This window comes from Tiliqua scincoides, chromosome 5 (assembly GCF_035046505.1).
Source record: "Tiliqua scincoides isolate rTilSci1 chromosome 5, rTilSci1.hap2, whole genome shotgun sequence".
In the NCBI taxonomy this organism is placed as follows: domain Eukaryota; kingdom Metazoa; phylum Chordata; class Lepidosauria; order Squamata; family Scincidae; genus Tiliqua; species Tiliqua scincoides.
Window position 1 is genome coordinate 74,071,947 of NC_089825.1, and position 25,080 is coordinate 74,097,026.

The 25,080-nt window shown below is 40.6% G+C and overlaps 1 protein-coding gene across 2 annotated transcripts in view; it reads right to left on the reverse strand.

Moving 5' to 3' along the window:
* Positions 1–519: 519 nt before the first annotated feature.
* The window catches only part of USO1 (USO1 vesicle transport factor), a 61,382-nt gene continuing 36,821 nt past the window's right edge, over positions 520–25,080 (reverse strand). Inside the window, exons 12-24 of one of the 2 annotated variants that reach the window (XM_066628761.1) lie at positions 24,366–24,520; positions 23,184–23,395; positions 22,064–22,084; positions 16,456–16,566; positions 15,091–15,209; positions 13,855–14,036; positions 12,478–12,599; positions 10,402–10,540; positions 7,700–7,863; positions 6,637–6,720; positions 5,457–5,546; positions 4,218–4,433; positions 520–3,022 (exon numbers count right to left, since the gene is read on the reverse strand). In XM_066628761.1, the coding sequence (XP_066484858.1) occupies positions 2,942–3,022; positions 4,218–4,433; positions 5,457–5,546; positions 6,637–6,720; positions 7,700–7,863; positions 10,402–10,540; positions 12,478–12,599; positions 13,855–14,036; positions 15,091–15,209; positions 16,456–16,566; positions 22,064–22,084; positions 23,184–23,395; positions 24,366–24,520 (1,696 nt within the window). In that variant the 3' untranslated portion in view covers positions 520–2,941. The remainder of the gene's footprint in view (positions 3,023–4,217; positions 4,434–5,456; positions 5,547–6,636; positions 6,721–7,699; positions 7,864–10,401; positions 10,541–12,477; positions 12,600–13,854; positions 14,037–15,090; positions 15,210–16,455; positions 16,567–22,063; positions 22,085–23,183; positions 23,396–24,365; positions 24,521–25,080) is intronic. The other variant, XM_066628762.1, reaches the window with a different exon arrangement.

The window sequence follows — 25,080 nt, forward strand, 5'->3', positions numbered from 1 at the left end:
TTTCTAGTTTTGCCAGTCATAGGAAGAAGGAGCTACGAAAGCTACTGAATCCTGCCCCCCAAAAATCTCAACACTTATTCAGCCACACCTCTTGACATCTGAAAGTTTGTCAGACATTGCCCACACATGTTCAAGTGTAACTTTACAGGTGTAACAGCTAAATACCTTTTTTCTTTCTTTTTTTTAAAGTGAAAACTAGGATTCTAAGGAAATGGAATTTTGTGTTCAGTGCCATGTTGTGAAATGGCATACACACAACCCTGGCATCGTCAGCATCTTAGAACACATTCTATCTGTAATTACAGAGAAAACCCAAATAGCTTTCCTACAGTGCATGATCTGTTATACTTATTTCATAAGTCACAAGCATTTTTCATCTTTTTGAATTTCTGTTCAGAACTAACACAACACATGTACCGTGTTGTTCATACTCTTTATGGTTCTGGATTTTTTTTCTGACACCAAATGGGAAAAAACATACAACTAACAAACTGAATCATCAATGAAGTATTTGCCATTTTTGATTTACTTCATTATAAGTGCTTTACCAGTAGTAATACATTAGCAACCTGATTTCATTTTCCATCTTTAGTTAATGAAAACCAACACACTGGCTACATTCTTATAATTACACTGCAGTCACAATAAGCTTGTTAATGCCATACTGTTGTGTTGCTCCACTGATGTGATGTAAAGTTCAATTGCCCACAATATCCCAGGTTAACATTATTTGATAAAGTCAAGATAATTGGGATTTCATTGCAAGGGACAACCACAACACCACTGAAAGCACTTTGAACAAAGACACATTAGCCCCAATCATTTTGTGTCCTTGCAGTGTTGATGACTTGTGTCCTACCTACATTCTTTCATGCACCCAGGCCAGGAGCTGAATATCTTCCACATGAGATAGCCCTACAGGAACAAACATCTTGATTGTGCTGGCTCCACATGCTACAAGGATGTTTTCTGGAAGTGATTTGAGAAACATGCAGCCACATATTCAGAAACAGAAAAGAACTTAGTATTTGGACAAAGGTCACAGATGATCAAGAGACACTTTTAGTAGTTTAACGGTATTTTGTAGGTTGAAGTGTTTTTGCTTTGGGATACGGCAGGTTAAAACCTCACACATGAACACATTCATGTTACTGTGATGTTGCTGAACAACTCTTGCTGAACAGAAGAGCATGAAGTTTAACAACCTTGACTGTTGCCTGTTTAACAACCTTGGTGTGGCAGAAGAAATAAAGCTATGCCTGGGTAACTGACTTTTAAAGTGGACAACCCAGGGCTTGAGCCCCTACCTGGGCATACCAGTTCTGCCTTCTCTAGGAATGGTCAGATTAATGGTACAATATATGCTTTGAATGCAGAAGACCACAGGTTCAGTTACTGCAACCTCGAGCAAAATGGCCCCTGGAGAAGTTACAAGGGCTTGGAAAAACTTCTGCTTGAGGTTCAGGAGAGCCACTATTTCAGTCCATGAACTAGTCCCCAAGTGAACTCTGTACCTGATCACTTTCCACAGATGGCCATAAAGACACCTCCACTTTGTGCCACACTGTACTGAGCATGGGTTCACAGTGCTCTTCCTTGCATATGAAGGAGTACAGATTGGGAACAAAACCCAAGATTTGATGTCCGAAAAAGCCTTTGGTACATGGAACACTTTTATTTCCAAAGAGGGATTACAATGTTGAGGTAGCATTCTAATTTATTTTGCTGCAACTCAGCTTATAATGTTACTTGTATCTTGACAAAACTGGTAAGTACAAAACAGAGCATCTGAAAATACATTTTGTATAATTAGAAGGTTGTGCCATATTGGCCCAAACCCTACTCAGAAACTGTTGTGAGTCAATCATTAGAATAAATAGAAACTACAAATTTTGCACACAGTTTCACCAACTGCAAGTTTCCCCAATAGCAAATGACAAGTTTGACAGTATTTCAATAATCCAGCCCTGTAAAAGATAAAACTTAAGACTTTTCCAAATAAATCAGATTCCAAGAAAGGATTAAAAGCAATCACTAGAAGTAAATCAAGTGAATACTAAATAGCTATAAGCATCTATTTTTATTACCAAAACAGCAAGTTGATGCAGCAACTATGTAATTTTTCTTTTTAAAAATCTTATCTATTGGGCATAAAAGTCAATAAATTATAATCAGTCAATATGTATCATCTTAATAGAACAGATAGTTATTTTTAAGGTGAAACTGGTAGCAGCTTAAACTTTTGAATGAAATTTTTGCTAAAAGGGTTTGTTTTAATATGCTACCAAATACTGCTCTGTCTCTATGGAAATCCCTCCACATTAAGTGTTTCCATTTCTTTTACTTCTGAGGTACAGAATGCAGCCATTTCAGGTTGTCAAGGCACTCAATGCTGTACAGTTCCTCTCATCTAGAAATCCACTGAGAAGAAAGCCAAAAGGAACAACCCTCTTAAAACTTGCTCAACCCATTCACTTCAATCTTCACACAAAAACAAATCAAAAGGAAAGGGACAAAAGGTAGCAAGAAAGAGGCCATGAATTCTCTCCATGCTGAATACAGAAAGCAATGATTTCATTCAACAGATGTTAAACCACATACATACCATATTTAATCACATCAAAGATCCCCCAAATGATAGACAAACACTGAACATACGCAAATGGCATCACACTACGTTCATGATACTGTTACCCTTCCATGCTTCTGATAGTGTCTAACCCTCTTCTAATGTGACAACAGTTCAGTTTGAATGTGCATGTAAAACTCAACAATGGACTTCTGTTTCAGTTATAAATCATTTTTACTTCACATCAGAAATTCAGGACTAGTCCTAGTGACCCTTCTGCTTCCTTAACTAGATGTTTTGCGTTACATGGTCATCACAGTTTGTTGTTACAATACAATAAGGGACTTCCATTTCTGACAAAATAAAGCGCAATTAAGCTTCTTCCTCTTCTCCATCATCCTCTTCATCCTCTTCACCTTGGTCAACAGATTCAATATCATCCTCATCTTCAACCTTTAAATTGAAATATATTTATTAATCTACTAAGAAAATGAACATTCACACTAGATGGAAAAATAATTAAGGCTTCTTTAAATTTGCTATGTAAGTACTTAGAAACCCGCAGGGAACAGGACACTTCTTAGAAGTACTCCTCTTTGTCCACCTCTCTCCTCACATTAGGAGGAAATTCCTCTGAGATAGTGCCTGCTGTGACACCTACAAGCAGCACGTAACAAAAGGAATGCTTTATAAATTAGATCTGTTAGACTAGTCATATGCAAATGTATGCAGATTTCATAAACTGCATTAATTTAAATTAGGGCTTCCCAAAGTGTGGGTCATGACCCACCATGAGCCAATGCCTGGTGGGTTGCGATCTGGGCCCTCTCGCTCGCCCTTGCTTCCAGATGGCTCCAAATTGGAGCCATTTCAGAAGCAATAGGAGGCCCCAGAGGCCTCTTCCGAGTCAGCAACCCATTCTATTGACCTCCACGGGCCTCAGAATGGCTTGCAGAAGCCTCCGAAAGTTACTTTCGAAAACTGGAAGGCCACAGAGGCTGACAGACTGGAATAGGGTTCCGGGGCCTTCCGAGATGAAGCAGAATGTTGCAACCCACCAGGGAGAATGAGGTGGGTTGCTGTGCCAAAAGGTTTGGGAACCGCTGATACTGATTACTACTTCTTTAAGCAACTCCCAGATCTAATAGTAATGTGCTGTAATGTGGGACAATGCTGGCACAGGAAGGAGCTACATCATGGACTCTTTGCAAATGTTTGAAGGCTTTAGACACTACAGAAGTGGGAAGAGCCATACTGCAGCAGAAGTCAAGTTGTGAAAGTAATGTCAGAATGAGCGCCTTCAAGTACATCTGTGACACATATTCCTGTATCCAGCATTTTGTATTTGCCAGCTACATTTATGATCATTTTGCTCTACTCATGCCTGAACTTCAGTAGTTTCTCATTAGGAGATCTCAGCTTTCCCAAAATAAGTCGCTCTTCCCACTTACTATAGAGTGATCTACATGCGAGGTGACAATAGCAGTGGTAGCATTCACAAATAGATGCGATCTCATCAGTGTCAACTGACTGACAAGAAATACCAAGTAATGACAAAAAAAAATGGTGCAAGTTGGTACACTGGGTATAGTTAACAGATCAAACCACATTGAACATCTGATCTGCTTTCACTGACCGTACACCTTACCGGTTCTCCAAGTTCCTTGAGCTTGTTCTCTAATGCAATTATTTTCTGATCCTGATCAGCCAGAAGAAGCAGAAGGTCATCTTGCTCTTTTTTAAATTCTGCAACTTCTTGCTGCAATTTACTTATATCATGCTGCAAAATAGCCACAGTACTATTGGAGGAGTCTAGCTGCTGTTTCAGCGACGTCTTTTCCTCACTGAGAGTGGCAGTTTCATTCTGGCAACAGAAAAAGAAAATATCCCTGACAATGAACAATTGTGCATCTAGGACTGGTGCACACACGTACTCCTGCACGTTTTAAATGCAGCAGCATCCTGCCAATACCTTCTTTTAATACGTACATAAGCGTCCGTATAGGTGTCCCACATAAAGGCTTGTTTACAGAACTCTCTCTGTGTGTGTTCCATTTGTTTATATGGTAAATTAACCAAATTAACAAGGAGGACCAAATTAACAAGGCAGCAATAAGCAGTGAGATGCTTCATTCTCAACATTTGGGTGGGTGATTTGATAAATACATCAAGTTGCCTTCCACAGTGTTGGGCCACTGGCCCATTTAGCCCAGAAATGTCTGCTTCAAGTGTCTGCCAGACAATATGGGCACTGGAGTGGTGCTCTGCAAAACAAAGAAAACCAAACAAGACAGACACTTGGGCCAAGGATATTTTCAAACTATGGTATATGTATTTGGTACAGCAAAGTACAGGTGAGCATCGCTTAGTGACGTTCTGACTAGTGACAGCCTACAAATGCAATGGCTGCTGCTGGTCCCTGTTCACCACCCCCCAGCCTCCAAAGTCAAGTCGCACTCCCCTAGCCTCTGGAGGCCTTTCTGAGCCTCAAAGAGGCAGCACGCATTTGCATGCTGCCTCTACAAGGCTCAGACTGGCTATTTCGGCCACATTATTATGAAACTGGAGGTTGTATACTTTTGCCCAAAATGGGCATCCTGAGCCTCATAAAGGCAGCGCGCAGATGTGCATTTGAAGGCTTCACATAACATCAAGCCTCACTTGCCATGTCTGCATCCCTGCTGCTAGTGTGCATCCCAGTTGCTAAGTGACGCATGACTGTATAGCTACCACAATATGGACAAGCAGGGCAGATGTGGCCCAACAGAATTATTCATGTGAAAATAAGCCTCATCTGTACTTATCTTATGCTGGATAGCTGAAGAAGGCAACTATTACTGGTCATAACCCACTGAAATAACAGAGACAGAAAGGGCTGAAATATTACCAGTTTTTGGAGCAGCTCTTGTTTTTCACTCTGAAGCTTAGCAATTTCTGTAGATTGTGACTGGAGCTGAGTCCTCAAGGTTTCAATTTCCTGTAGAAAGAATTCGATTCTGCTTTTAATACATGTGCTGTTAGCTAACATAATGGAATACGGTCATGTGTTCGCAAGAGCTAAGTAATGACATCTATAGTGCTTGTCCCCCACTCACCCCAATTCATCAACTCATGCCTTGCAACTCATGCAATGCTTCATGACTTGGAATAATTAGGAAAATTTATTCTTAGTGTTCAGTTATGTTGAACTGCAATAACACATTTGTATCCTTTAAGTATTTAAACTCAATCTTTTTTTAAGCTGAAAGGACTTAATGTAGAACACACTGACTGCTGGCTCACATTTGTTTAGTATTTATGCTGTGCCACTTTCAGTATTTCTCTTCCTCAGTAAGAGATGCTCAGATGTCAATAATCATAATAACCTTTCTTGCTTGGAAGAGGTATCACTTCCTGAAGGGTGGTCAGACCTCTCCAAAGTGTTCCCCACTTCAAAAGGCCTTTCCAGCATGCTTTCATAGCTAAGCAATCATCTTGCAAATAATTGGCTTGGAGTTTGAAGCATGTGCCAAAGACACAGTGGAGGGTGGGTGGCTTTCCATGAAAAAAGCACACCAAGTAAGAACATTTTTAAAAAGTGTATTGTTATAGAACAGTGGGCACCAAACTCCAGTGCCTGTGACAATCCTTCCACCATGTGAATGGAGCTTATTGTTCCACCAGGCAGTCTCCTATCTGTGCCTCCAATCATCCCCAAACTTCGCACTAACCAGTCACTTCCATGTTCCTTTGCCCCAGCAGTCTTTGTGCCTGAATTTCCAGACAGATGCAGCTGGCTGGTGCTAAGTTTGGGGGTGATCAGAGGCACAGATAGGAGGCTGCCCGACAGAACGGTAAGCTCCGTTTGCACAGGGGAAGGATTTTTCAGTCTGCAGCAGCCTCCAGAGCAAGCTGGATCAGAATGGGGTGGAGGGGAGTTTGACACCTCCACGCCCCCCCCCCCCAATATGGAACAAACTCAGGAGAGAGTTGCTTATCTCATCTTGGGAGCAAGTGGGAGGTGTAATGACCACGTGATACTTTCCTTTAGTGATAAGGGAACATGGACTCCAAGGAAAAATTCCTACCTTATTTAGGTCATTATCAGCCTTAGGGCCACACGTATTGGTTTGTGAAGACTGCTCTGTTCCTTCTGCTGCTGGTGAAAACTCCTGTGAATATCAGATATTAAAGAAAATTAGGGCAGTTTAAAAGCGTATCATGTTGATTTAACAAGCATAATCTTTTCCAGCAGAATACTCCTATAAGTAGCACCTTGAGAATAATTTTTTAAAGAGCAGTCCTACTGCTGCAGCCATCTTTGAAGGCAGAGGGAAATTTCCATAGTACTCCAATGATCAGGAAGAATGGTTGACCCCTCCTCAAGAACAGCAGAGAACAAATTACTTAATAAATGTACATCACTGATAGAAGTTGCAGAATTCATATCTTTCATGCAATTTTTTTAATCAGTGCTGGGGTTTATCAATGCTGGGGTAAAGGTACTTATTTTATGCTCACTCTATTTTTGTTATTCTTATTTTTATTCATAATAATATTTTATATCATTTGGGGCAATAACCCCTTTTTAATAAGCTTCCTTTATTTTCCTAATCCCTTCCTAACCCCTTTTTAATAAGCTTCCTCTTTCACCTGCCTGGTCCTAGTTCACCTTGGAGGGAGATGGTTTGGCCTGTCTTCTCAGACTTCCATGCCTGCTCCTACAGTTTGATCTGAAGGGGACCCCTGTATTTTGGGGCTTTCTCCTGCTCTGTAAAGGAGGATTTCCCAAGGCAACCTTCTTCAGTCTGAGTTTCTGACTTAGCTTTTGAGCGGTGGCAGCAACTAGAACCCATTCTCAACATTTGGGTGGGTTTAATCCCAGCTCAACAGGTGAAATAGGAGCAGATGGCTGCTGGTAGTCATCAGGGACAGAGTTCCTGCTCCTTCACCTTTCCTGCTAGTTCCATGTTGGAACATAAGGAAACATAAGGGGTCAGAGCTAAATGGCAAGACAATTATCTTTTCCCTGATATCAGGAATTTAAAAGCTTATCTTCCAACGTGGGCGAAGGAAAAAAACGCTTTACTGGTCTGAAGGTTTCAGATCAGGTGGTAGCAGTTGACACTCAAGTAGGAGTGCATGACTTACCAAGGTTTTAATCAAAGCATCCTTTTCTCTCAGCTCTTCCTGCAGCAGTTCAAGCTTCCGTTTCCATTCTTCTATTTCCTCCCGCAATTTGCTGATTTCTTCTGGCTGGACACCATTCATTTGAGACACATCACCATGAGCACTGTGGTGTTGATTGTCTTTTCCTGTTGGTCAGATTTGAAGATGACTTATTCATATGTAGTGGGTTTGGGAAAAAATGTCTAAAAAAATTACCCAAACAAACACATTCCACATGTATCCTACCTTGGGAATATTCAAGACAGTTCTATGTCGGTAACTATGTCTTGTTATTCTTTAGAGAAAAAGTTGGCAGAAGGACTGGGCATTTTTGGGGGACTACTGGATTCTCATAAAAGGACACTGGACCCAAGCCTGCACTTGTAAGACACTTTTTCTGTTAAGCATGAAGGCATTCAAATAATCTATTAACATAACATTAGTTTTGCCTTTACTAGTAAGAGAATTTGAGTATGCAATATTACTTTTAAAAATGCAAACACAGGGGTAGACTACAAGGATTTCAGGAAAAAAAATTGTCTCTCTCACTGATGAACACACACAAGACTGATGTTGGTCCTCCTTGCATGAATCTATAGTCAGCCCACCTGTGAATCAGTCCACATGAAGCCAGTTTCTTCCACAAAAATATGAGCAATCTTTCTTAGTAAAATCAGAAGAGGCAACTGTGCCTTGCAAAGTGTGTGCATGTTCCAATCAAGAGTGAAGACAAATTCAAGGAACTACTAGATTGAGGGGGAAAATAATCCCAGAAATCATCATTTTTTTGTTTCTTTGTGAGATATACCAGAGACTAGGCAAACTAAGTCTGTATAAAGCTCCATACAGTCCCATCTTGTGACTGCCACAAATTGCAGACTATGTGACTTTTCCATCATGCCCACATTTGTCTCCCTTCTCCAGCTACCAACACACACATTCACCCTGATGAAGAATTCTGCAAAACCTTAAACCTGTTTGACCACTTTGTGATTTGAGTTGGTCCAAATAAAGCATTATCCAACTTTGGATTTTTTTCTAATTGGACGACCTATGAGTTTTGAATATCTTGCATGTGCAAGTTTCTTTCCGGCAGAAGATCACCAGCTTCAAAGCAAGTCTTCTTCACAGCCTGAAATACAGCCTTCAGGATAGGCAACTCCATAGGCAACTTATATCTGGTTAAACTAATTGGAGGGGGGGAAAGGCAAGAAACCTTTCAAGAAGAAGGCAAGAAGACCACTGCTTGTGGTCAGTGCCTCCTAGAGGAATTTTATCAGGGAGTACAAAGATTTGTTTGGGCCCCTTCCCAAAGAGGGAAGGGATGAAACAGAGCAGGGGAGGGTGGTGACAAGGATAGGCAGAACAGGGGTGGGGAGGGGACAAAACAGGGCAGGGGGAGGGCACTGACAGCCAGAAAAGTCTTTGGAGCCCAGGTCTATCTTTCCATGCAGCATTGGCAGCTAATATGGAAAATCAAACACACCCTCAAGTTTCTCTGAAACCTTTTAAATATAGTAAATGTCTGCAGAAAATTAGCAACATTGTATTTAGGCTCCCACTGGAATGGAAAGTGTCCTGTTTGCACCAAAACTTCCTTCTGCAGCAGCCGTAGCCCTGCAGCTGTCTCTGTGAGTTCCTATATACTGCTTCATGGTCAGTGGATTCACAAGTCAAATTGCTCCTGTAGCAGGCCAGCTTCCTCCCAGATTTGACACTGTGTTAAAGAGTGTCATGTATACATTCCTTGGCCCAGTACATATGGCTTTCAGTAGAAGCAGCAGCCATGCACGCAGCATCCCACGTGGGCAGCAAGTCCAGGTGAGACAGGAAAATATAAGATTCCAAGAAATTTCTGGGCTCCCTTCCTTAGCTCCTGGGCCCAGGTACAAATTACCCCCTTTACTCCCCTCTAGGCCCTGCTTGCGATAAACCTCTTCACTTCAGGCAACACAGATTTTTCCCAAGAGATAATCACATTCCTCCTACCCCTCACGTAAGGCAAAAGTGTGGTTCTCTGCTACGATTTTACAGTATTTCACAACAAATAAAAAGGAGAAATTTTAGACTGTTTTTAGCCACTGAGTCTCTGCAGATACAGAACAGAGAGCAATTTAAACACAAACTCACAAATTCGGTTCTTGGGAATAAAAACTGATTTCTCCTTTACTGAGTCCCCAAAGTGCAAAATAGAAATCTGAGTACCTCTGCAGTACTAGGCTTGATAATCCATTCTTCTACCTACCTCCTCTCACTATCAGTCCTCTCCATGTCACCCACTCCCTTTTCTTCTTGCAGTCACTTGATCCTCCAAGGACACTATTTTACATTAATAGCAACTTTAGGAACTTTCCCCCCCCTTCCATCACATCCCTGGAACAAACGCTAGAAGTAGCCCCAGAAGCATAAAAACTACCATACCATCACTGGCCATGCCGTTTAATTTACAATTTGGTGCAAACAGTTTGAGCAGCTTTAGCATCTTGTGAGCTAACACAAGTGTGGCTGTGAACTATCATTGGTGGATCATTGTGTCATCTGCCTACAGCCAATGATAGTTCACAAGACACTAAAGCTGCTCAAACTATCTGCAACACACTGGAAATTTAAAAGCATGGCCTTTGCAATAACTTTAGATCTAGAATCAAGTATATACAACTACAACACACTGCTGGCAGTAGTACCTAGCTGCACTTTAAGAAGATTATATTGGTCCTTGTGTTGCTGGATTTGGGACACTTGCTGTGTGACTGCTGTCTGGAGCTGTTCATTTTGGGCTTTTAAAGACTCCACTTGTTTCTTCAATTCTTCAAGCTCCTGGTCCTTTAAAATACATAAGAAACATCTGTTTAATGAAGCTTACATTCATTATTTATTAAGTAATTACACCTTGTTAATCTCTTTTGTTTGTTATATTTATTTTGCCTGGAAAAAAAAATATTCCAAACCAAGATTAAACACCCATAGATACTAACCTATAAACGTTTCTAGACAAGGTGACAGAAACGGTAATAGTGCCTTTAGCACAAAAATGAAGGAATCTGCAAATACCTATTGCCACAGTCCAAGTTCTTAAAGAACTGGAAGCTCAGTGTAAACACCACCAGACTATGCTATGATCACAATAAGTTTTATTATGAGCTACACACCCAACAAGGAGCACACAGCATGCATAATTCAAAGTGCCATACACCTACTGTTTTTCAGTCAGCACTAGCTTTCCCTTGTTTCCACTGCTTGATGAAATCCAAAACTTATACTGGATAGCTTAAATAGGCAGTTTTAATCAAAAACTTGCAATTAACTTCACGCTTGTAAACTAAATTTGCACAGAATAATCTAAACCAGTTATGCTAAACAGTAAAAGTTTCATTTTATTGCCTTGTCACATGGCTATTCCACACAACATGGCAGCAGACCTGTTGTGCAGCACACATTTTTAAAGAGAAAAGCAGTTAAACCTGACTCTACCTGGCTAATGTTCATGCCGAGTGTTGTTTCACTCCCATTTCCAAACATATGAATGCCTCCCACACGTCACATTTTTAGTGCCTTAGATGTACAGGTAGCCCTTGGTTTATGATGGTTTGTTTTGTGACAATGCACAATTAACGACAGTTTTGAAGAAGACCTGCTACAATGGCAAAGAGTGTCTGTGGCCTTCTGAATTAGTTGTGCACTCTTTCCTCTCCCCGTGGGACAGGAAGAAGTGTTCCACTCAATCCTCAGATCACAGAGTGTCCTGCTTAGCTATGAATCACCACAGAAATGAGCCCCCTGGAATGTAGCTGGGTTCAGTTTGCAGTGTGTCCTTCCGGGTGTTCAGCCCCAGAGGCACACCCTGACTCGGAGAAGACAGCCAGGGGCCACACCACAAAGGGAAGGCTAGTCTTTTGTAGAAGAAAGAGGGAGTCAAGTTGTGTCATGATTGGGCTGGGTCTGGGGAGAAGAACGAGGGTCCTTACCCTCCGGAGCTGCAGAGCACCATCTCTGCCGCTGGTAGTGGCAATAGCAGCAGCCTCCTGTTGTCTCCCCACACGGCCACATTACCTGGAGGACACTTCCCTTGCCCCTACCCTGGAACAGTAGACATCCAGTGGGGAGTAAAATTACACATTACTTATGTCAATTGAGAGAGAGGCCTGGAACATAACTCATTGACTTACATTATGTAACTAGGTTCTTTGTTTGGCAACAGTTCCTTCAGGAATGGAACCCACTGTAAACTAAGGGTTACTTGTATATCTAAAAATGGAAACATTTTAGAATAGAGAACTCCAAAAAGATGAAACAATTTAAGGTAAAAAGAAAATGTCTCTGGGAATCAATGTAGCTGGAAGAAAATATACTCCAGGAAGCATTCTGCCAAAAAATTGTTGAGTCTACACAGACTTACTTGACATTTTAAAAGACAAAAGATTTTTTTTGCATCTTTTTGAGAGTTTCCTCCATTCTTTCATCACTTGTCTGAGTGCTGCTGCCCTCGAGAACAGAATTTGTCAATCATAACTGTTGGCATGTTTTATTTTCAGGTATTGTCTCTTTGGGGGGGGGGGGGAGAAAAACTACGGATGTAGAATAATTAAAACTCAAACTACAGGTACATCCTGTATAACCCTTGGTCAATGTTTTGAAGAAAAGTTCAGAAATGTACCCAACAGGGACAACCTCAGTTCTCCTTGGGATGGCAGGCTTCCTTCCACACACACTGCGCCTGCTACAGCAAATGCAATGAATGTCAAACCAGAGATGCTATTTACCTGTACTCTAATGACATTCTTATAGTGTGTCACAATGCTGTCATGTTGTTCCAATGTTTTCTTCACCTCTTCTTCCTTTTTGTCTTCTTCACTAGATTTATAAACTGCCTTTGTTATAACACCTGTAAAAGAATTGCTCATTTTGACTTCTGAATTGCTCAAAAGTCATAGTTTTAGATTTAACCATAGACAGAATTTTCCATCTTATGGCTTCAAATCACCAAGATGCCCACCCAAGAAACAAATGTGTGATTTATTATGGTAAAACCATCCCCTGCCTAGCCACATACTTCAATAAATATGGAAGAAACAGCCCCAATTCACAGTACTTCCCACAATAATTGTTCTTATTATATATACAGGAAAGTTTGTATCTGTGTGTACATGTAGGTGTGCACATATACATATATTTGTGTACTACTTAGGTTTATATTCTCTCTATGGTTTCCGTACAGAGTCTTCACCTACCAAATGTTTATGCCTAATAAAGGTTGACTTGACATATACAGGAAAGTACACCAAAACAAATGTCCATTTTTTAAAACATGCTCATATATATTTTGTGTTTGTATTATCTTTGCCGGACTAAGCAAAGCTTAGCAAAACCTCTTCACAGTTCCTTATCACTGGCATGTTCTTCCACCCAACATCAGATTCTCTTCCTCTGTTTTTCATGTCCAAGCACTTCGTTAAGGAACGCTTGACTTTCCTTACTTAAATCTCCCTTCCCTTTCCTTCTCAGTAATTTTTTTTAACACATATGTAGTAAGCCTGCAAAGTAAGCTAGCTTTATTTGTAATCTTTGCTCAATGCCTGGCAATTTTTTAAAAACTGCATAGTTTTATGGAAGCAAATCCTATAGTTATTTTATTATTCAAGATTATTATTATTTTTTTAATTCCCAACAAAATGTCCCAAGTGAGAGGGGTGGCAGCTCGGGGGCAAGCATTCTCTGTGGTGTCACCACAACTATGGAATGCTCTCCCAGGGAAACAACTCCCTCTCTCATGACCTTTCGACGAAGGCTGAAAACATCCCTGTTTCGTCAGGCATTTGGTTGCTGAGTGGATTTTTGCCCTGTGTTTCTCTGATATACTGGGGTGACTTGACTGCCTCCCTGGAATCATCAGTTCCCCATTGGCTCAATGAGTTCTTTTCTTCCTTTTTTTGATATTGTTTTTCACTATGCACTGTTAAAATTAATGTTTTAATGTCTTGCTTGATGTTTTTTACTTGTTGTGATACTTTGTACTCAAAGCTTTGTAAGCTGCCTTGGGCATTTGCTTCGGCATGGGAAAGGTGGGGTATAAGTTTCTTAAATAAATAAGTGTCACAGTCAAAGTAAATACACAATTCAACTGAGTTAATATGTCTCACCCTCCAGCTCTTTTACCAGTTTAGTAAATTCGTGATCAAACATCATATGATCCGGACTAGAAAAGCTTGGTTGAGGTTTCTGAGCAGCTCGGGAATAGAATTCATGTTTGCTAATGAATCCCAATTTCTCAATGAAATTCTCTTTGCCAATCCTTTTTTCTATCAGTTGCTTTAGTTTCTCTCTGGAGGGAAAAAAACCCCAAAAGAATTACTCAAACTGCTGCAAGCTGCACAAATGTATCTTTCTCTTGGTCAAATTCCTCTGGATTTCAATTTAACAAATAAGTGTTACTAGACAGCTATAAAGAGAGGCCAAGCTGGGACCAGACCTAAGGTCTAGAGGGCATCATGGAGATGATCATTAGCTGCAGAGAGAATACAGTGGACAAAGACAGAATAGATTTGACAGCATGGAGAGTTACACTGTGGAGTACAGAGGGTATACTACATGGAGAGAAGAATTAGAAAAATAATGAAATGAACAGAAACAATTGGCAATGCTCCTTCAAATTTCACCTCCAAGTGCAAGGAGACCTACTATGGCTGCACAGGGAGCATTATGGAGCACTCGGCGATGACTTCATCGTCAAACTCCAGAGCTCAAGAGGAGCTGCAAAGCCTACAGGGAAGGCAGCCTCAGGGTGCTCCAGAGTGCTCTGTCGGCTTATCTCTCTTCGCTCTCACAAGAAAAGCCAACAGAGTGCAAACAGTGAGAGTGATCTGGAGCACCAAGAGGGAGAGCAACGGTGCTGCTGCCTCCACCTCCTCCTACAGGATTTCGCCCAGCCAAGCCCGAGTGCGCGGCAACCTTCTTCAACTGCATGCGACTTCCAGTACAGCTGCGCAGTGTACAGGGAAGACTGGTAAACAGCATGTTTCACGTGTCTGAGGTGAAGGGTAGAAGACTTGATAGTCAAAAGACAGTATTAGTTACTTGAGATTTTTGCTTGGAAATTAATGCAACCTATTCAGCTCTATGGGACAAAATATGGCCTGTCATTCCAAGGAACAAAATTTGCTATTAATTAATTATGACTTCCAACATTTGACCCTGCCGAACTCCGAAACTACTATCTCCACCGGCAACTTTTTCTGGTAATCATAACAGGACATTGACCTAACTTCTAGTGTTTGCCCTGCAAATTAAACTGGATTTACACAGTCTTACATAGACTACTTGGTACTGTAATGATTTGTGACCGGGAGTTTTTCATCCCCCCCCCCCCCAATACTTACTTCCTATAATTCTCGAGTGAATTGTCATTATAATAAATTGAAATTCCTAGTAAGAGAGCACACAGCCCTTGGACTAACTGCTCCTCTTCTCCAAGGTTTTCTGCTATCTGCCCTGTTAGCTGGACCCTTTTGTTAAGGATATAACAACTTAACAGAATAGTTCTCATTATTGCACAATTATATTGCAATTTTTAGATTGTGAGCCCTTTCAGGACAGAGAACCATTAGTTATTTTGTTTTCTGTAAACCGCTTTGTGAACTTTTTGGTGAAAAACGGTATATAAATACTGTTAATAATATTACAGGCTTAACTGAATGGAAATAAAAATATTTACTTATCTGTCAAAACAGACAGCAGAATAGCTTAAAGACAGCTTAAAATGCAAACAAAGCTTAGATAAGAAATCAGCGTTTATGAGCATAAGTGGGCCCCTGTATGAGCAGATTCTGTATCCGAGGTTTCAGTTAGCCGCAAGGTGAAAATCTGCTTTCTTAGGAAGATCACTATAAGCCCAGGCTTATAGTGCCTTGCAGACTGCCTCCTGGCAACCAGAAAGCTAAAAAAAACTCCAACATGGTCAACAAGAATAGCTAACTTTGCTTTCCTGTTGACCTGAGAGTTTTTCAAATGTTCTGGTTGCCAGAAGGGTAGCCTGCAAGGCACTATAAGCCTCTAGGCTTAAAGCAATCTTTATAAGAAAACAGATATTCACCCTGGTAAGTCTTTAAAATTGTTAATCGTCATTCGAGGGGAGGAAATATCCATATCCAGTTTCTGTGTGGGGTCCATGGAATGGATCCCCTGTAGGTACAGGGCACACCATATAGAACTTTTCTGACACTTTCTTGCAAAGGTAATCATATTCTGAGGTCAGAAACTCACAATTGGAAACGTTACATGAAATGAACATCTTTCAAGAATCAGAAGAGCTGTCCTTCTAAAACTTACAATATGAACTAACTTCTCTGTAAGTTTACCAATGTATGTGCTTGCCAAAGTTTCAAAAACCTCTGTTACTACATTTGCACCATATTGGAGAAGAATCAAATAATTTTTCTATTATACGGAATTATGTTCAACACTGGGGCACCTCCACACTTTGTAGACCAGACTGCTGCACGTACAAAGGTGTGTTCTGCAAATATGCTAAGTGCGGAAAACATGCATGCATCTAGAGACACCTGTATGCGTGAGTATATGTGTTATAGGAAGCCTCAATTAAAAAAGCAGTTTTCTCCAGCCCTGTTGTTTGCCATAAGAAACATGACTGACCACATACACACACTTGTTCATACCCTACCTGTGTTCCTAAAGAACATTTCTTATCATTCAGAAGCATTACAGGAAGGCTTTTAAAAGGATACAAATGGAACATTGGCTGGATTGTGAAGGAAGTGAGTGACAGCAATGGGGCAGTTGCTTAGCCAGGTACAAAGCAGCATTAACAATCCAACTCTTGTCTGCACTTTGCTACCCTGAAACAAACAAAACAAACCACATTAATTGTATTTAAAAGTCTGTTTCTTCACACTTTCCTACTTTGAAGCAACTCTTAAACAGCCAGAAAAACGTCAGTCAAAACAAAACAAAGATCACACTAAACAGCAAAACTTAACAGGCATTTTAACTAAATCATTATGATAGATTAGCAAAAACATACAATTACTTTCTAGTATCAGAGCAGAAGGCTTCTCAATTCTTTATCAGGGGTATCTTTCACAAGCTCCTCATTCCACACCTGAACTCATATCCTTTTCTGTGCTGTGGTTAGCACTCTGTCTTTATAGGGTAACCTAGATAAGTAACACTTATCAGAGTTTGAATCCATAGTTAGAAGTACATTTCATGCTCTGGTTTAAAGCCAACTATAGTCAGCATTCAACTCATGGAAGTCAGAAAACAAACCAGAGCTAGTACTGAAAAGGAAGAGAAGCAGATTATTTGAGTGGGAAATTGGAAGAGGAGGAGCACTCGTACATCTAAAGGGTTACTTTTGATCTCTTATCCTTTGTTAATAGACTGGGAAATATTATAGTTGCACTGAACCTAAAGAGCAATACCACCGATCTGTGAGGCCCAGCACAAATTGGGCACACATTTTAAAGCAGCCATACTGAAACTGACATTGCTGGATACTGGCAATAGGTCTCCCTTTTTAATGACAAACATTAAAGAATAGGAATACTAAATTACAAATTTTTAAAATTTCTATGCATCCTGAGAAAAGAATATCCTGTTATGGTTGAACACTGCCCAGTTGAACAATGGGCATGAGTACTGGTTGAATACTGCACAGGTGTTTACCAAATGCAGAGGGCCAAATCAGAAGGGTCAACTCATGTATTACTGCAGCAATGTGAGAGCCATTTCAGCATGGCTGTTCTCCATAGCACTCTAGTAGCATCCAAAATGCAGGAACCACAAAGGAAGAGCAAATGATGTGCTTCCTTCCCCAGGAGTATTTCTCAGTGTTCTGGTGAGGCTCCCGGGGCACTGCTGCACCATAGGCGTCGATCCCAAGATGGCACTCTCACCCCCCATAAAATACAACCTTAGTCATGCTCTAATAAAGTTGGTGTCTGCTATCAAGACTCCAACACTGAGTGATGATTCTGCAAAAGATCCTGGCCTGTTGCTTACTGGGTTTTTGGTTGGGCAAAATTCATTGTAAAATGTTCAGCAGGTAGAGTATTATGTATAGCGAAGTTCTCAGAGGCAAGCTTGGGACTGCTGATCGATTTAGTAGTGTTTTGTAGAAGGAAGTACACCTTCAGGCAAGAAAACCCAACACATTCATTTCATTTTGCATGCATGTGCAGCAAAGACTAAACACATTAGCGGACAAATCAATCCATCTCATATGCGAACTCAACACAATTTATGAAAAAAATACAGCTTCTTGTAAAGAATTACCCTGAACTCCAATCTGTACAACTTATTTTCTTTCATCCTGCCACTGAACATTAGGATCCAAATTAAAGAAAACATGCACCTAATTGGACTGATTTCAAATAGAATTTAGGCATGACCACCTTCTCTGAATTGTGAATCTATTCATCTTAGGGTATCATTTTTCAATTGAAGCAACTTCTAGAGAAATGGAAGACTTAATGGTTTTATATAGTTTTAAGTATGCTCCTACTTTAAAAAATTTAAATGCTGTAACGTATCTGAAGACCCAGTAGCATCAGACATATAAAGCTCTATATGGTTTTAGAGCCAGGATACCTAAAGGGCTGTCTCCTCCCATAAGATCCTGCCCATTCACTTTTGCATGTCCTTCCCCATCCAAAGCACAGGTGATGGGAATGTGGGGGCTCCTCATTGCATCACCAAGATTTTGAAACTACCTGATTCCAGGAGATTCATCTGGCTTCTCTTTGCCTTGTAAAAAACATTCTTGATTTGACAGGCCTTAGGTTGAAGGCCTATTAGGTTGAAGTAATGTTTGGTCTTATGTAGCATTCTGGAACTCTGTTTTTAGTTGTGTTTGGAGTTTTATTTGTCATCATGTCTGTATTTTACTTTTTTTTTTTTAACTATCAGGCAGCTGCATTTGGTGCTGGAAAATTAGATAGGATTGGGCCCTTAGCGCAATGGTTCCCAAACTTTTTAGCATTTATGCATAAGTGACAATAACAAGAAAAAAGACCCTCAAACATATATCTTCCTATATTTACGCATGATTCCGAACTGCAGGAGCTGAGCTGGTAATTAACAGCAACAGTATTTTTGAATAGCCTCAGGGCCTGAGGCAAATAGCTATCTGATCTTTTCATCACACAACAAAAATCAGGTTGTAACTCACCCACACTTTGGGAACCACTGGCTTAGTGTATATGTTATAGCTTTCCAATATCATCTTTAGACAAGGCTACAACAAACTTTATTTGATTGCAGTGAAGCTACCATCATTCTATAATGTGTAAGTAAATCTAATAGGTTAATTGAGGGCAAGGCAAAAATCCAGATATTTCCTAAGACCCATGGGTAAATTGAGTTTGGGGGAAGCTATTGCCTCTATGGAGGCATCTCCAGCAGGAATATGCCACTGGAAGGTCCATTCCATACAGGCTTATTCCCTCCCTTAACATAAGAAAGCTGGTGTTGCTGCAAATACACTCTGTGCAGCTCATGGGTGGGTGCTTGTGTAATGGCTCTGCCCCCCCTCCAAGCTCAGAGTTGCTCTAAGAGCAAGTTCATGATCAGATTCACCATATACTCTCATGCATAAGTCGACCCAGCTTTTTAAGATAAATTTTTAAGACCTATATAGTACATATACTGTATGAGTATGTATAGTCAGTTCTCTTTATATGTGAATTTGCTATCTGTGAATTCACTTATCTGCGAGGGGCAGAACTGCCACCTACCTCTCGATATCTACTAATGCTGTGCAGGTGCACTTGTGGTGGGGGAGGTAAGGTCCAGCTACAAGCAGGCAGGTGGCTGAAAGAAAAGTTGTGGGAGGAGGAGGAAAAGAGACAGTAGCCTCCTCAGGAGCAGAAGGCAGTGCTGGTGCCATACAGGGGGAAGAGGAAGAGATGCCTATACAATATATGGCTGATGGGGGGAAGAGCCTGTTGCAATTGCATCTAGCCAACTGTACTCATTTTTTAGAAAGTTATCTGGATTAGGTCAATTTTTCACATCAAACAGGCACTGGTATTGGTCAGATACATTTGTGTCCATTTTCAGACTTGCCCCACCATCTTGGGCATCATCTGGGGAACTCTAGCTGAACCGTCACAATCCTGGCAATGATGAGAGGCTGATGATGAGAGGTCTCTGGAAGGCTAACTGAAGGCTGCTCAGGGGCTGGGGCAAGCAAGAGACAGGTGGTGGAAGAGAAAGGGTAAAGCAACTCCCTCCTCATTGCTGAACGCTGAGGGCTCACTGTTGGGCCAGCAACCTTCAATGAGCTGAGGGCTATCCAGCACGCAGGAGGAAACATCAGATGTTGGAGGTGTTGATGTAAGATTCAGGTTCACAGAGTGTATGGTGAAGAGAGTCCCCTGGAACTTAACCACATTTTTCCCATAGGCTAAACGATTCAGTATCTTCTAATTCAGCATCCACTAGGTTTTCCAGGAACCTAACCAGAGTGGATAACTGAAACTGACTGTGTGGTATAACAATGCTAAGGTGGACTTTAATGTCTGGTACAAGGCCCAGCAACCATCTTTCATCTTGTGTGTCTGTCAGCTATCTTCTGTGTGTCTCCCACTCCCTGAGAACTGTTTACCCACTCTGCTGTTCCTGTGGGAAACAAGTTGGGACTCAAACCAAAGGCCTTAGTAGTTTCACCTGTGCAATGTTATGAGAATGGAGAGAATGAGAAGCAACTTAGATGCACCTGCTAGGTAGCCCCTTTCTCTAATGAGAACATTTCTTGCAGGCATCAGCCTGGCCCTTATCTGCTACACATGTCTGGTAAGATGTTTCCTAATGATGAAAACTCTGGTAGTAGTAACATTCACAGTGATATAAATCACTTTGCTGTCGATCAATTTCTAGCCAATTAGCACAGATTTCCCAATAAGTGAGCCAGAACAAGCAGCAAGTCTATATAAGCCCCTGTATTTGGCCACTGCTTTGCTCCTGGGCCTTGCTGGCCCGGTGAGTTGCCTGAAGACACTGTAAGATTTATGGACATGCCTGTGTGCAAGTTTTATGCTTAGAAACATTGTCTGGAGATGTTCCTGAAAGTTGATGTTCTCATACTGAATGTTCTCAGTCTAAATCCTGTAAATTGACATTCTCATATTTTAATAAAATAAAGGTCTTTTATGACAAACTAGACTTGCTTCTTCCTTGAATCCCAAAAGAACCTCTAGCCTTGGCCCAGTAGCCCTAGGCAAAACAGGGGTCCATCAGTAAGATTCTTGCATCACTCAAGGCCAGGCCCTGGTGAAATCTCATTCCACATCTAACACCCAAGTTGCCACTGGGAAGGGTGTGTCCCTTTGTTGCAGCACCCAACATGCATAGTAAATAAAAGATGTTTTCTGGATCCAGCTGACCCTATTTACCCCAATATAGCTGTTTTTGCCAGTGGTTGTATGCTAATGTTCCTTCAGTATCTTGTTTAGATTGTGAGCCCTTTAGGAACAGAGAACCATTTGTTTAGCTATGCACACTGCTCTTTGATATCAGAGGTGCTGAGGAGCTTTCACTGTATGAAGGGATATAGTAGGAATCTTGATTTTTTATTATTGGATAAGATCTATTGAATGCAATTGAATGCAATAAGATCTATTGAATCCAATTATTGGATTATTGGATAAGAGCTAGTGAACGCATATTTGATCATTCATGATATTGTCTGAAACATTAGGCTCCAGTATTTGCCTAGTTCCCTATACAGACCAATGTACAATCTAGCCTTCCCAAATAATTTTGATCTGGTCCCGAGGAGCCGAGGTAGCAACAATTGTAAAGTTGCTCTACAGTGACTATTTCATACTTCAGATTTTGCTGAAGATTAGAAGAGCCACAGTGAGAGTCAGTGAGAAAAGCTGTGTAGAAATGCTGGAATTATTATATTATATAATATTAATACTAGATTATATTTAGTACAGCTTAATTAAGAATGCTGGATGTGGAGTTGTGCACATGCATGAAGGCTTTACCACTTCTCCCCTTCCAGAATCCATTTCCCCCTCCACGTCTGTTATGTTAATTCACATAAGAGAAGAGCAGTCAACCACATTCAGAACCCAGAGGCTGTGCAAGAGCTCCCCCAGTGGAAAAAGGAAGTACCCATTGCAACCAAGTTCCTCATACCAAGTTCCCAAGAACACCAGTAGAGACAGAGAGGTTGTTACTAGAAATAAAACCTGGCAGTAGCACAACACTGTAAGTAGAAAAAAACTTCAAAGCAGTTATTTCATCACACGCATATGGCAAAGCTAAGACAGCAGAAAGACCCTACTGTGGCAAAAGGAATATTTCACCTGAACCAATACGTACCCGTCTGTCGATTTTATCACCCTGTGAATCATACATTAAAAATTATAAAGGGAATGCTGCAGAACCATTATACACAAGTACAATGTAGGCTTAAGTCCTAACAGATAATCTGATAGAGCATGACCCTTACTCAGATCACACCACTGTGCATTAAAGCAGAAGACCACACAGGAACCTATGGGTCTGGCTACCATACAGCTTACTGTAGGTCACGCCAGTACATTTACTGCACCTGCATCTGACACCTATTCCTGTAACTTCTGTCAAAAGCAGAAGCAAACTGTTTGTAACACTATTGTGTATATGTCCCACAGGCTATTCAGAGCCCCTCTGCTCATGCTGTTCTTGATGATTTTGTTTATTACGCAGGAGACACATTCAATTATGATTTTTCCCCTCCCTACTACAACACACACTTGAAGTGCACACAATTCTGCAAAAGAAGCCCGCAAATCAATGTGAAGGCTCACCTCAGGACGCAGCCACCTTTTGTAACAATAAAATAAAATATTCTATATGTTCTACCTATAGTCTATGCAGAACAAAATGAGTAGCAAAAAGCAGGCAGAGCTGTTTGGCCTACTTTCAGATGGCCACCAGAATGGCTGAATACAGACATTAAGACAAATTTTTGTATCCACATGTTTTGTGATGTCTTACATTTGTCCTTGTGACTTGTTTTCTTCCAAGTAGCACACTATTCCTACCCAATACTCCGAACATATTTTTACCACCAGTTCCATCAAAGACTTCTACATCAACACTCATTATTCATATGAACCAACATACAAATACTACTTGTTAAGCCAACAAGCAACTCACTCTTGACTTTGCTCATCATAAACACTGGTTTAGAAAAATACACTTCTTTATGTAGTGACCAGAATTCAACAGATAATTGATGAAAAAATACAATGTACACCAAGAGCAACATTTCAAGTTCAACACTAACAATTCCGACATTCTTTGCTTTCCTTTGTACTAAAAAGAATCAGCAGGACATTTTACAGGACCAGTAGCAGCTCTCATTCTACTAAAGAAAACTGTGTCCCTGGATTTAAAAGATCCATTCTTTTATCCTTTAATGAGAGGGGGGGAAAAAGATATGTGGGTGTTATACCTGAGACAGAATGTTGGTGCACTGCTGAAGTAAGGACACTGGTGGATTACCAATACTTGTTGCAAGCTGCACTCTTAACAGCTGTTCTTTCAGAGAGGCATTTTCCTGCAAAGCATGGGCCAATGCAACAGCTGCACACCAGTTTGAAAGGGCGTCTGTAGAAAAGAGTCCTCCACATAGCAGCTGGCCAGCAGAGACAGAATTTCCAGTAGCTGTAACAGCAGGCAATCAGTTTAATACCAAAACATGACCAAGAGTTTTATATTGGACACATCTATAAAGTACGAACTATTTGAAATATCATAGGAATACATTTAAAGCAATTCTCAAATTCACATGTGCTTGTATTGCAGTAGTACCAGGCATGCCACTGGCAACAAAGAGTGCAGAAGAGGATCAGGACCATCATATGGATGGTCAATCTTTCTCCAAGACTTCTGGCACAAGACGGCAGATTAACACTCACATCCATCTCTCATCTGGCTTTCTAATATGCCTTGAAGAGGACTTCTTTTCAGACTGATTAGCAGAAAAGGTGGCTGTGTTTATTTTTTGAACTTATTTAAGATTCTTGCTGGCTGGCTGCTTTGCAGCAGCCCATACCAGCAAAACATGCAATCCACCAGTGCACTTTATACATAGGATTGTGCATATGCTACTGCACTGACTGAGCCTTAATGCTTCAGATTGCTTATGCTCCCACTTTCTCAATGTGGCAACTGATGCAAATCAGATGGAAGTATCAGTGGTGAAGAACTGCAAGTCTACTAACACTGTACAATGGTAAAGCATCACACCTCATACAACAAGTTATACTTTGGCACTTCAACAACATTAAGGACCTCATCTCAGTAAAACAAAATTTTTACCTTTTTAAAATCTGTAATTCCCTTTCTAAAAACCACAAAAGTATTCCCACTTGCAGTCCAGTTATTGCAAATAGGGCTCTGCTTAGAAATGAACAAGAAAGTTCCTTTTCTTACTGCATGTTCATTCTTTGATATCATTTACCAGCTAATTAAGAGAACCTGACTGGCATGTTGTTGGCCAAGACTTCCTACAACAACTGCCTTCAAGAAACGGGTTCTCTGTATGATCATATAAAATATTGACCTCCAACTCCAGGTCTCAGAGCCATGAGCACTCACCCATAAAACTACTGTGATATAAAAAATTCTATACCATCAATTGTTGAAGGTAGAAGTGTTGACACAATTTCTCCTTGCCCCTTCTGATTCTTGTATAAGAAGCACTGGAAACAGTAAAGCACCGCACAACGTAGTACAAATGGTTGTCTTTCATTTACCATTGACATAAGCAGTACTACAATGGCAGGCCTGTTAGATTTGAAAGAACACAATTTATTAGTTTAAAAATCTATAAACACTGTCAAGATTGTGAATTCCAATCAAAGGCTAAGAAAAAATGTCATTTAATAAATTGAATAACCAGTGCCTGCCCAATACTACCTCACCGAAACTTAAGAGAAGCAATATCAGAAGACATGAAAATCATTGACTTTGCTTCACCCCTCCACATTTTTCAAATATTGAAATTTTCAAAAGCTTTGTGGGAGCACATTAATACAGGTAGTTCTCAAAACCGGTAAGCCATGTTCAACTGACACATGCATTAGGTGGAACAATAATCTTTTCTAGGGTTTTGATAGCAAAACCCTTTTCTAGGGTTTTTCTAGGGTTTGGAACAATAATCTTTTCTAGGGTTTTTATAGGGTTTTGATAAGACACTTCATTTGTCTTTCCCTCCCTCACCTACAGAGCCTCCTGCTTCTTCTCTTTGAAGAAATGAACATAAAATAGGCATCTGTTGTATTTTGGGGGGGGGGCTTTTTGGTTGACTGTAAAAGGTTTTATGCTTATTTCTCTAATCAAATAGT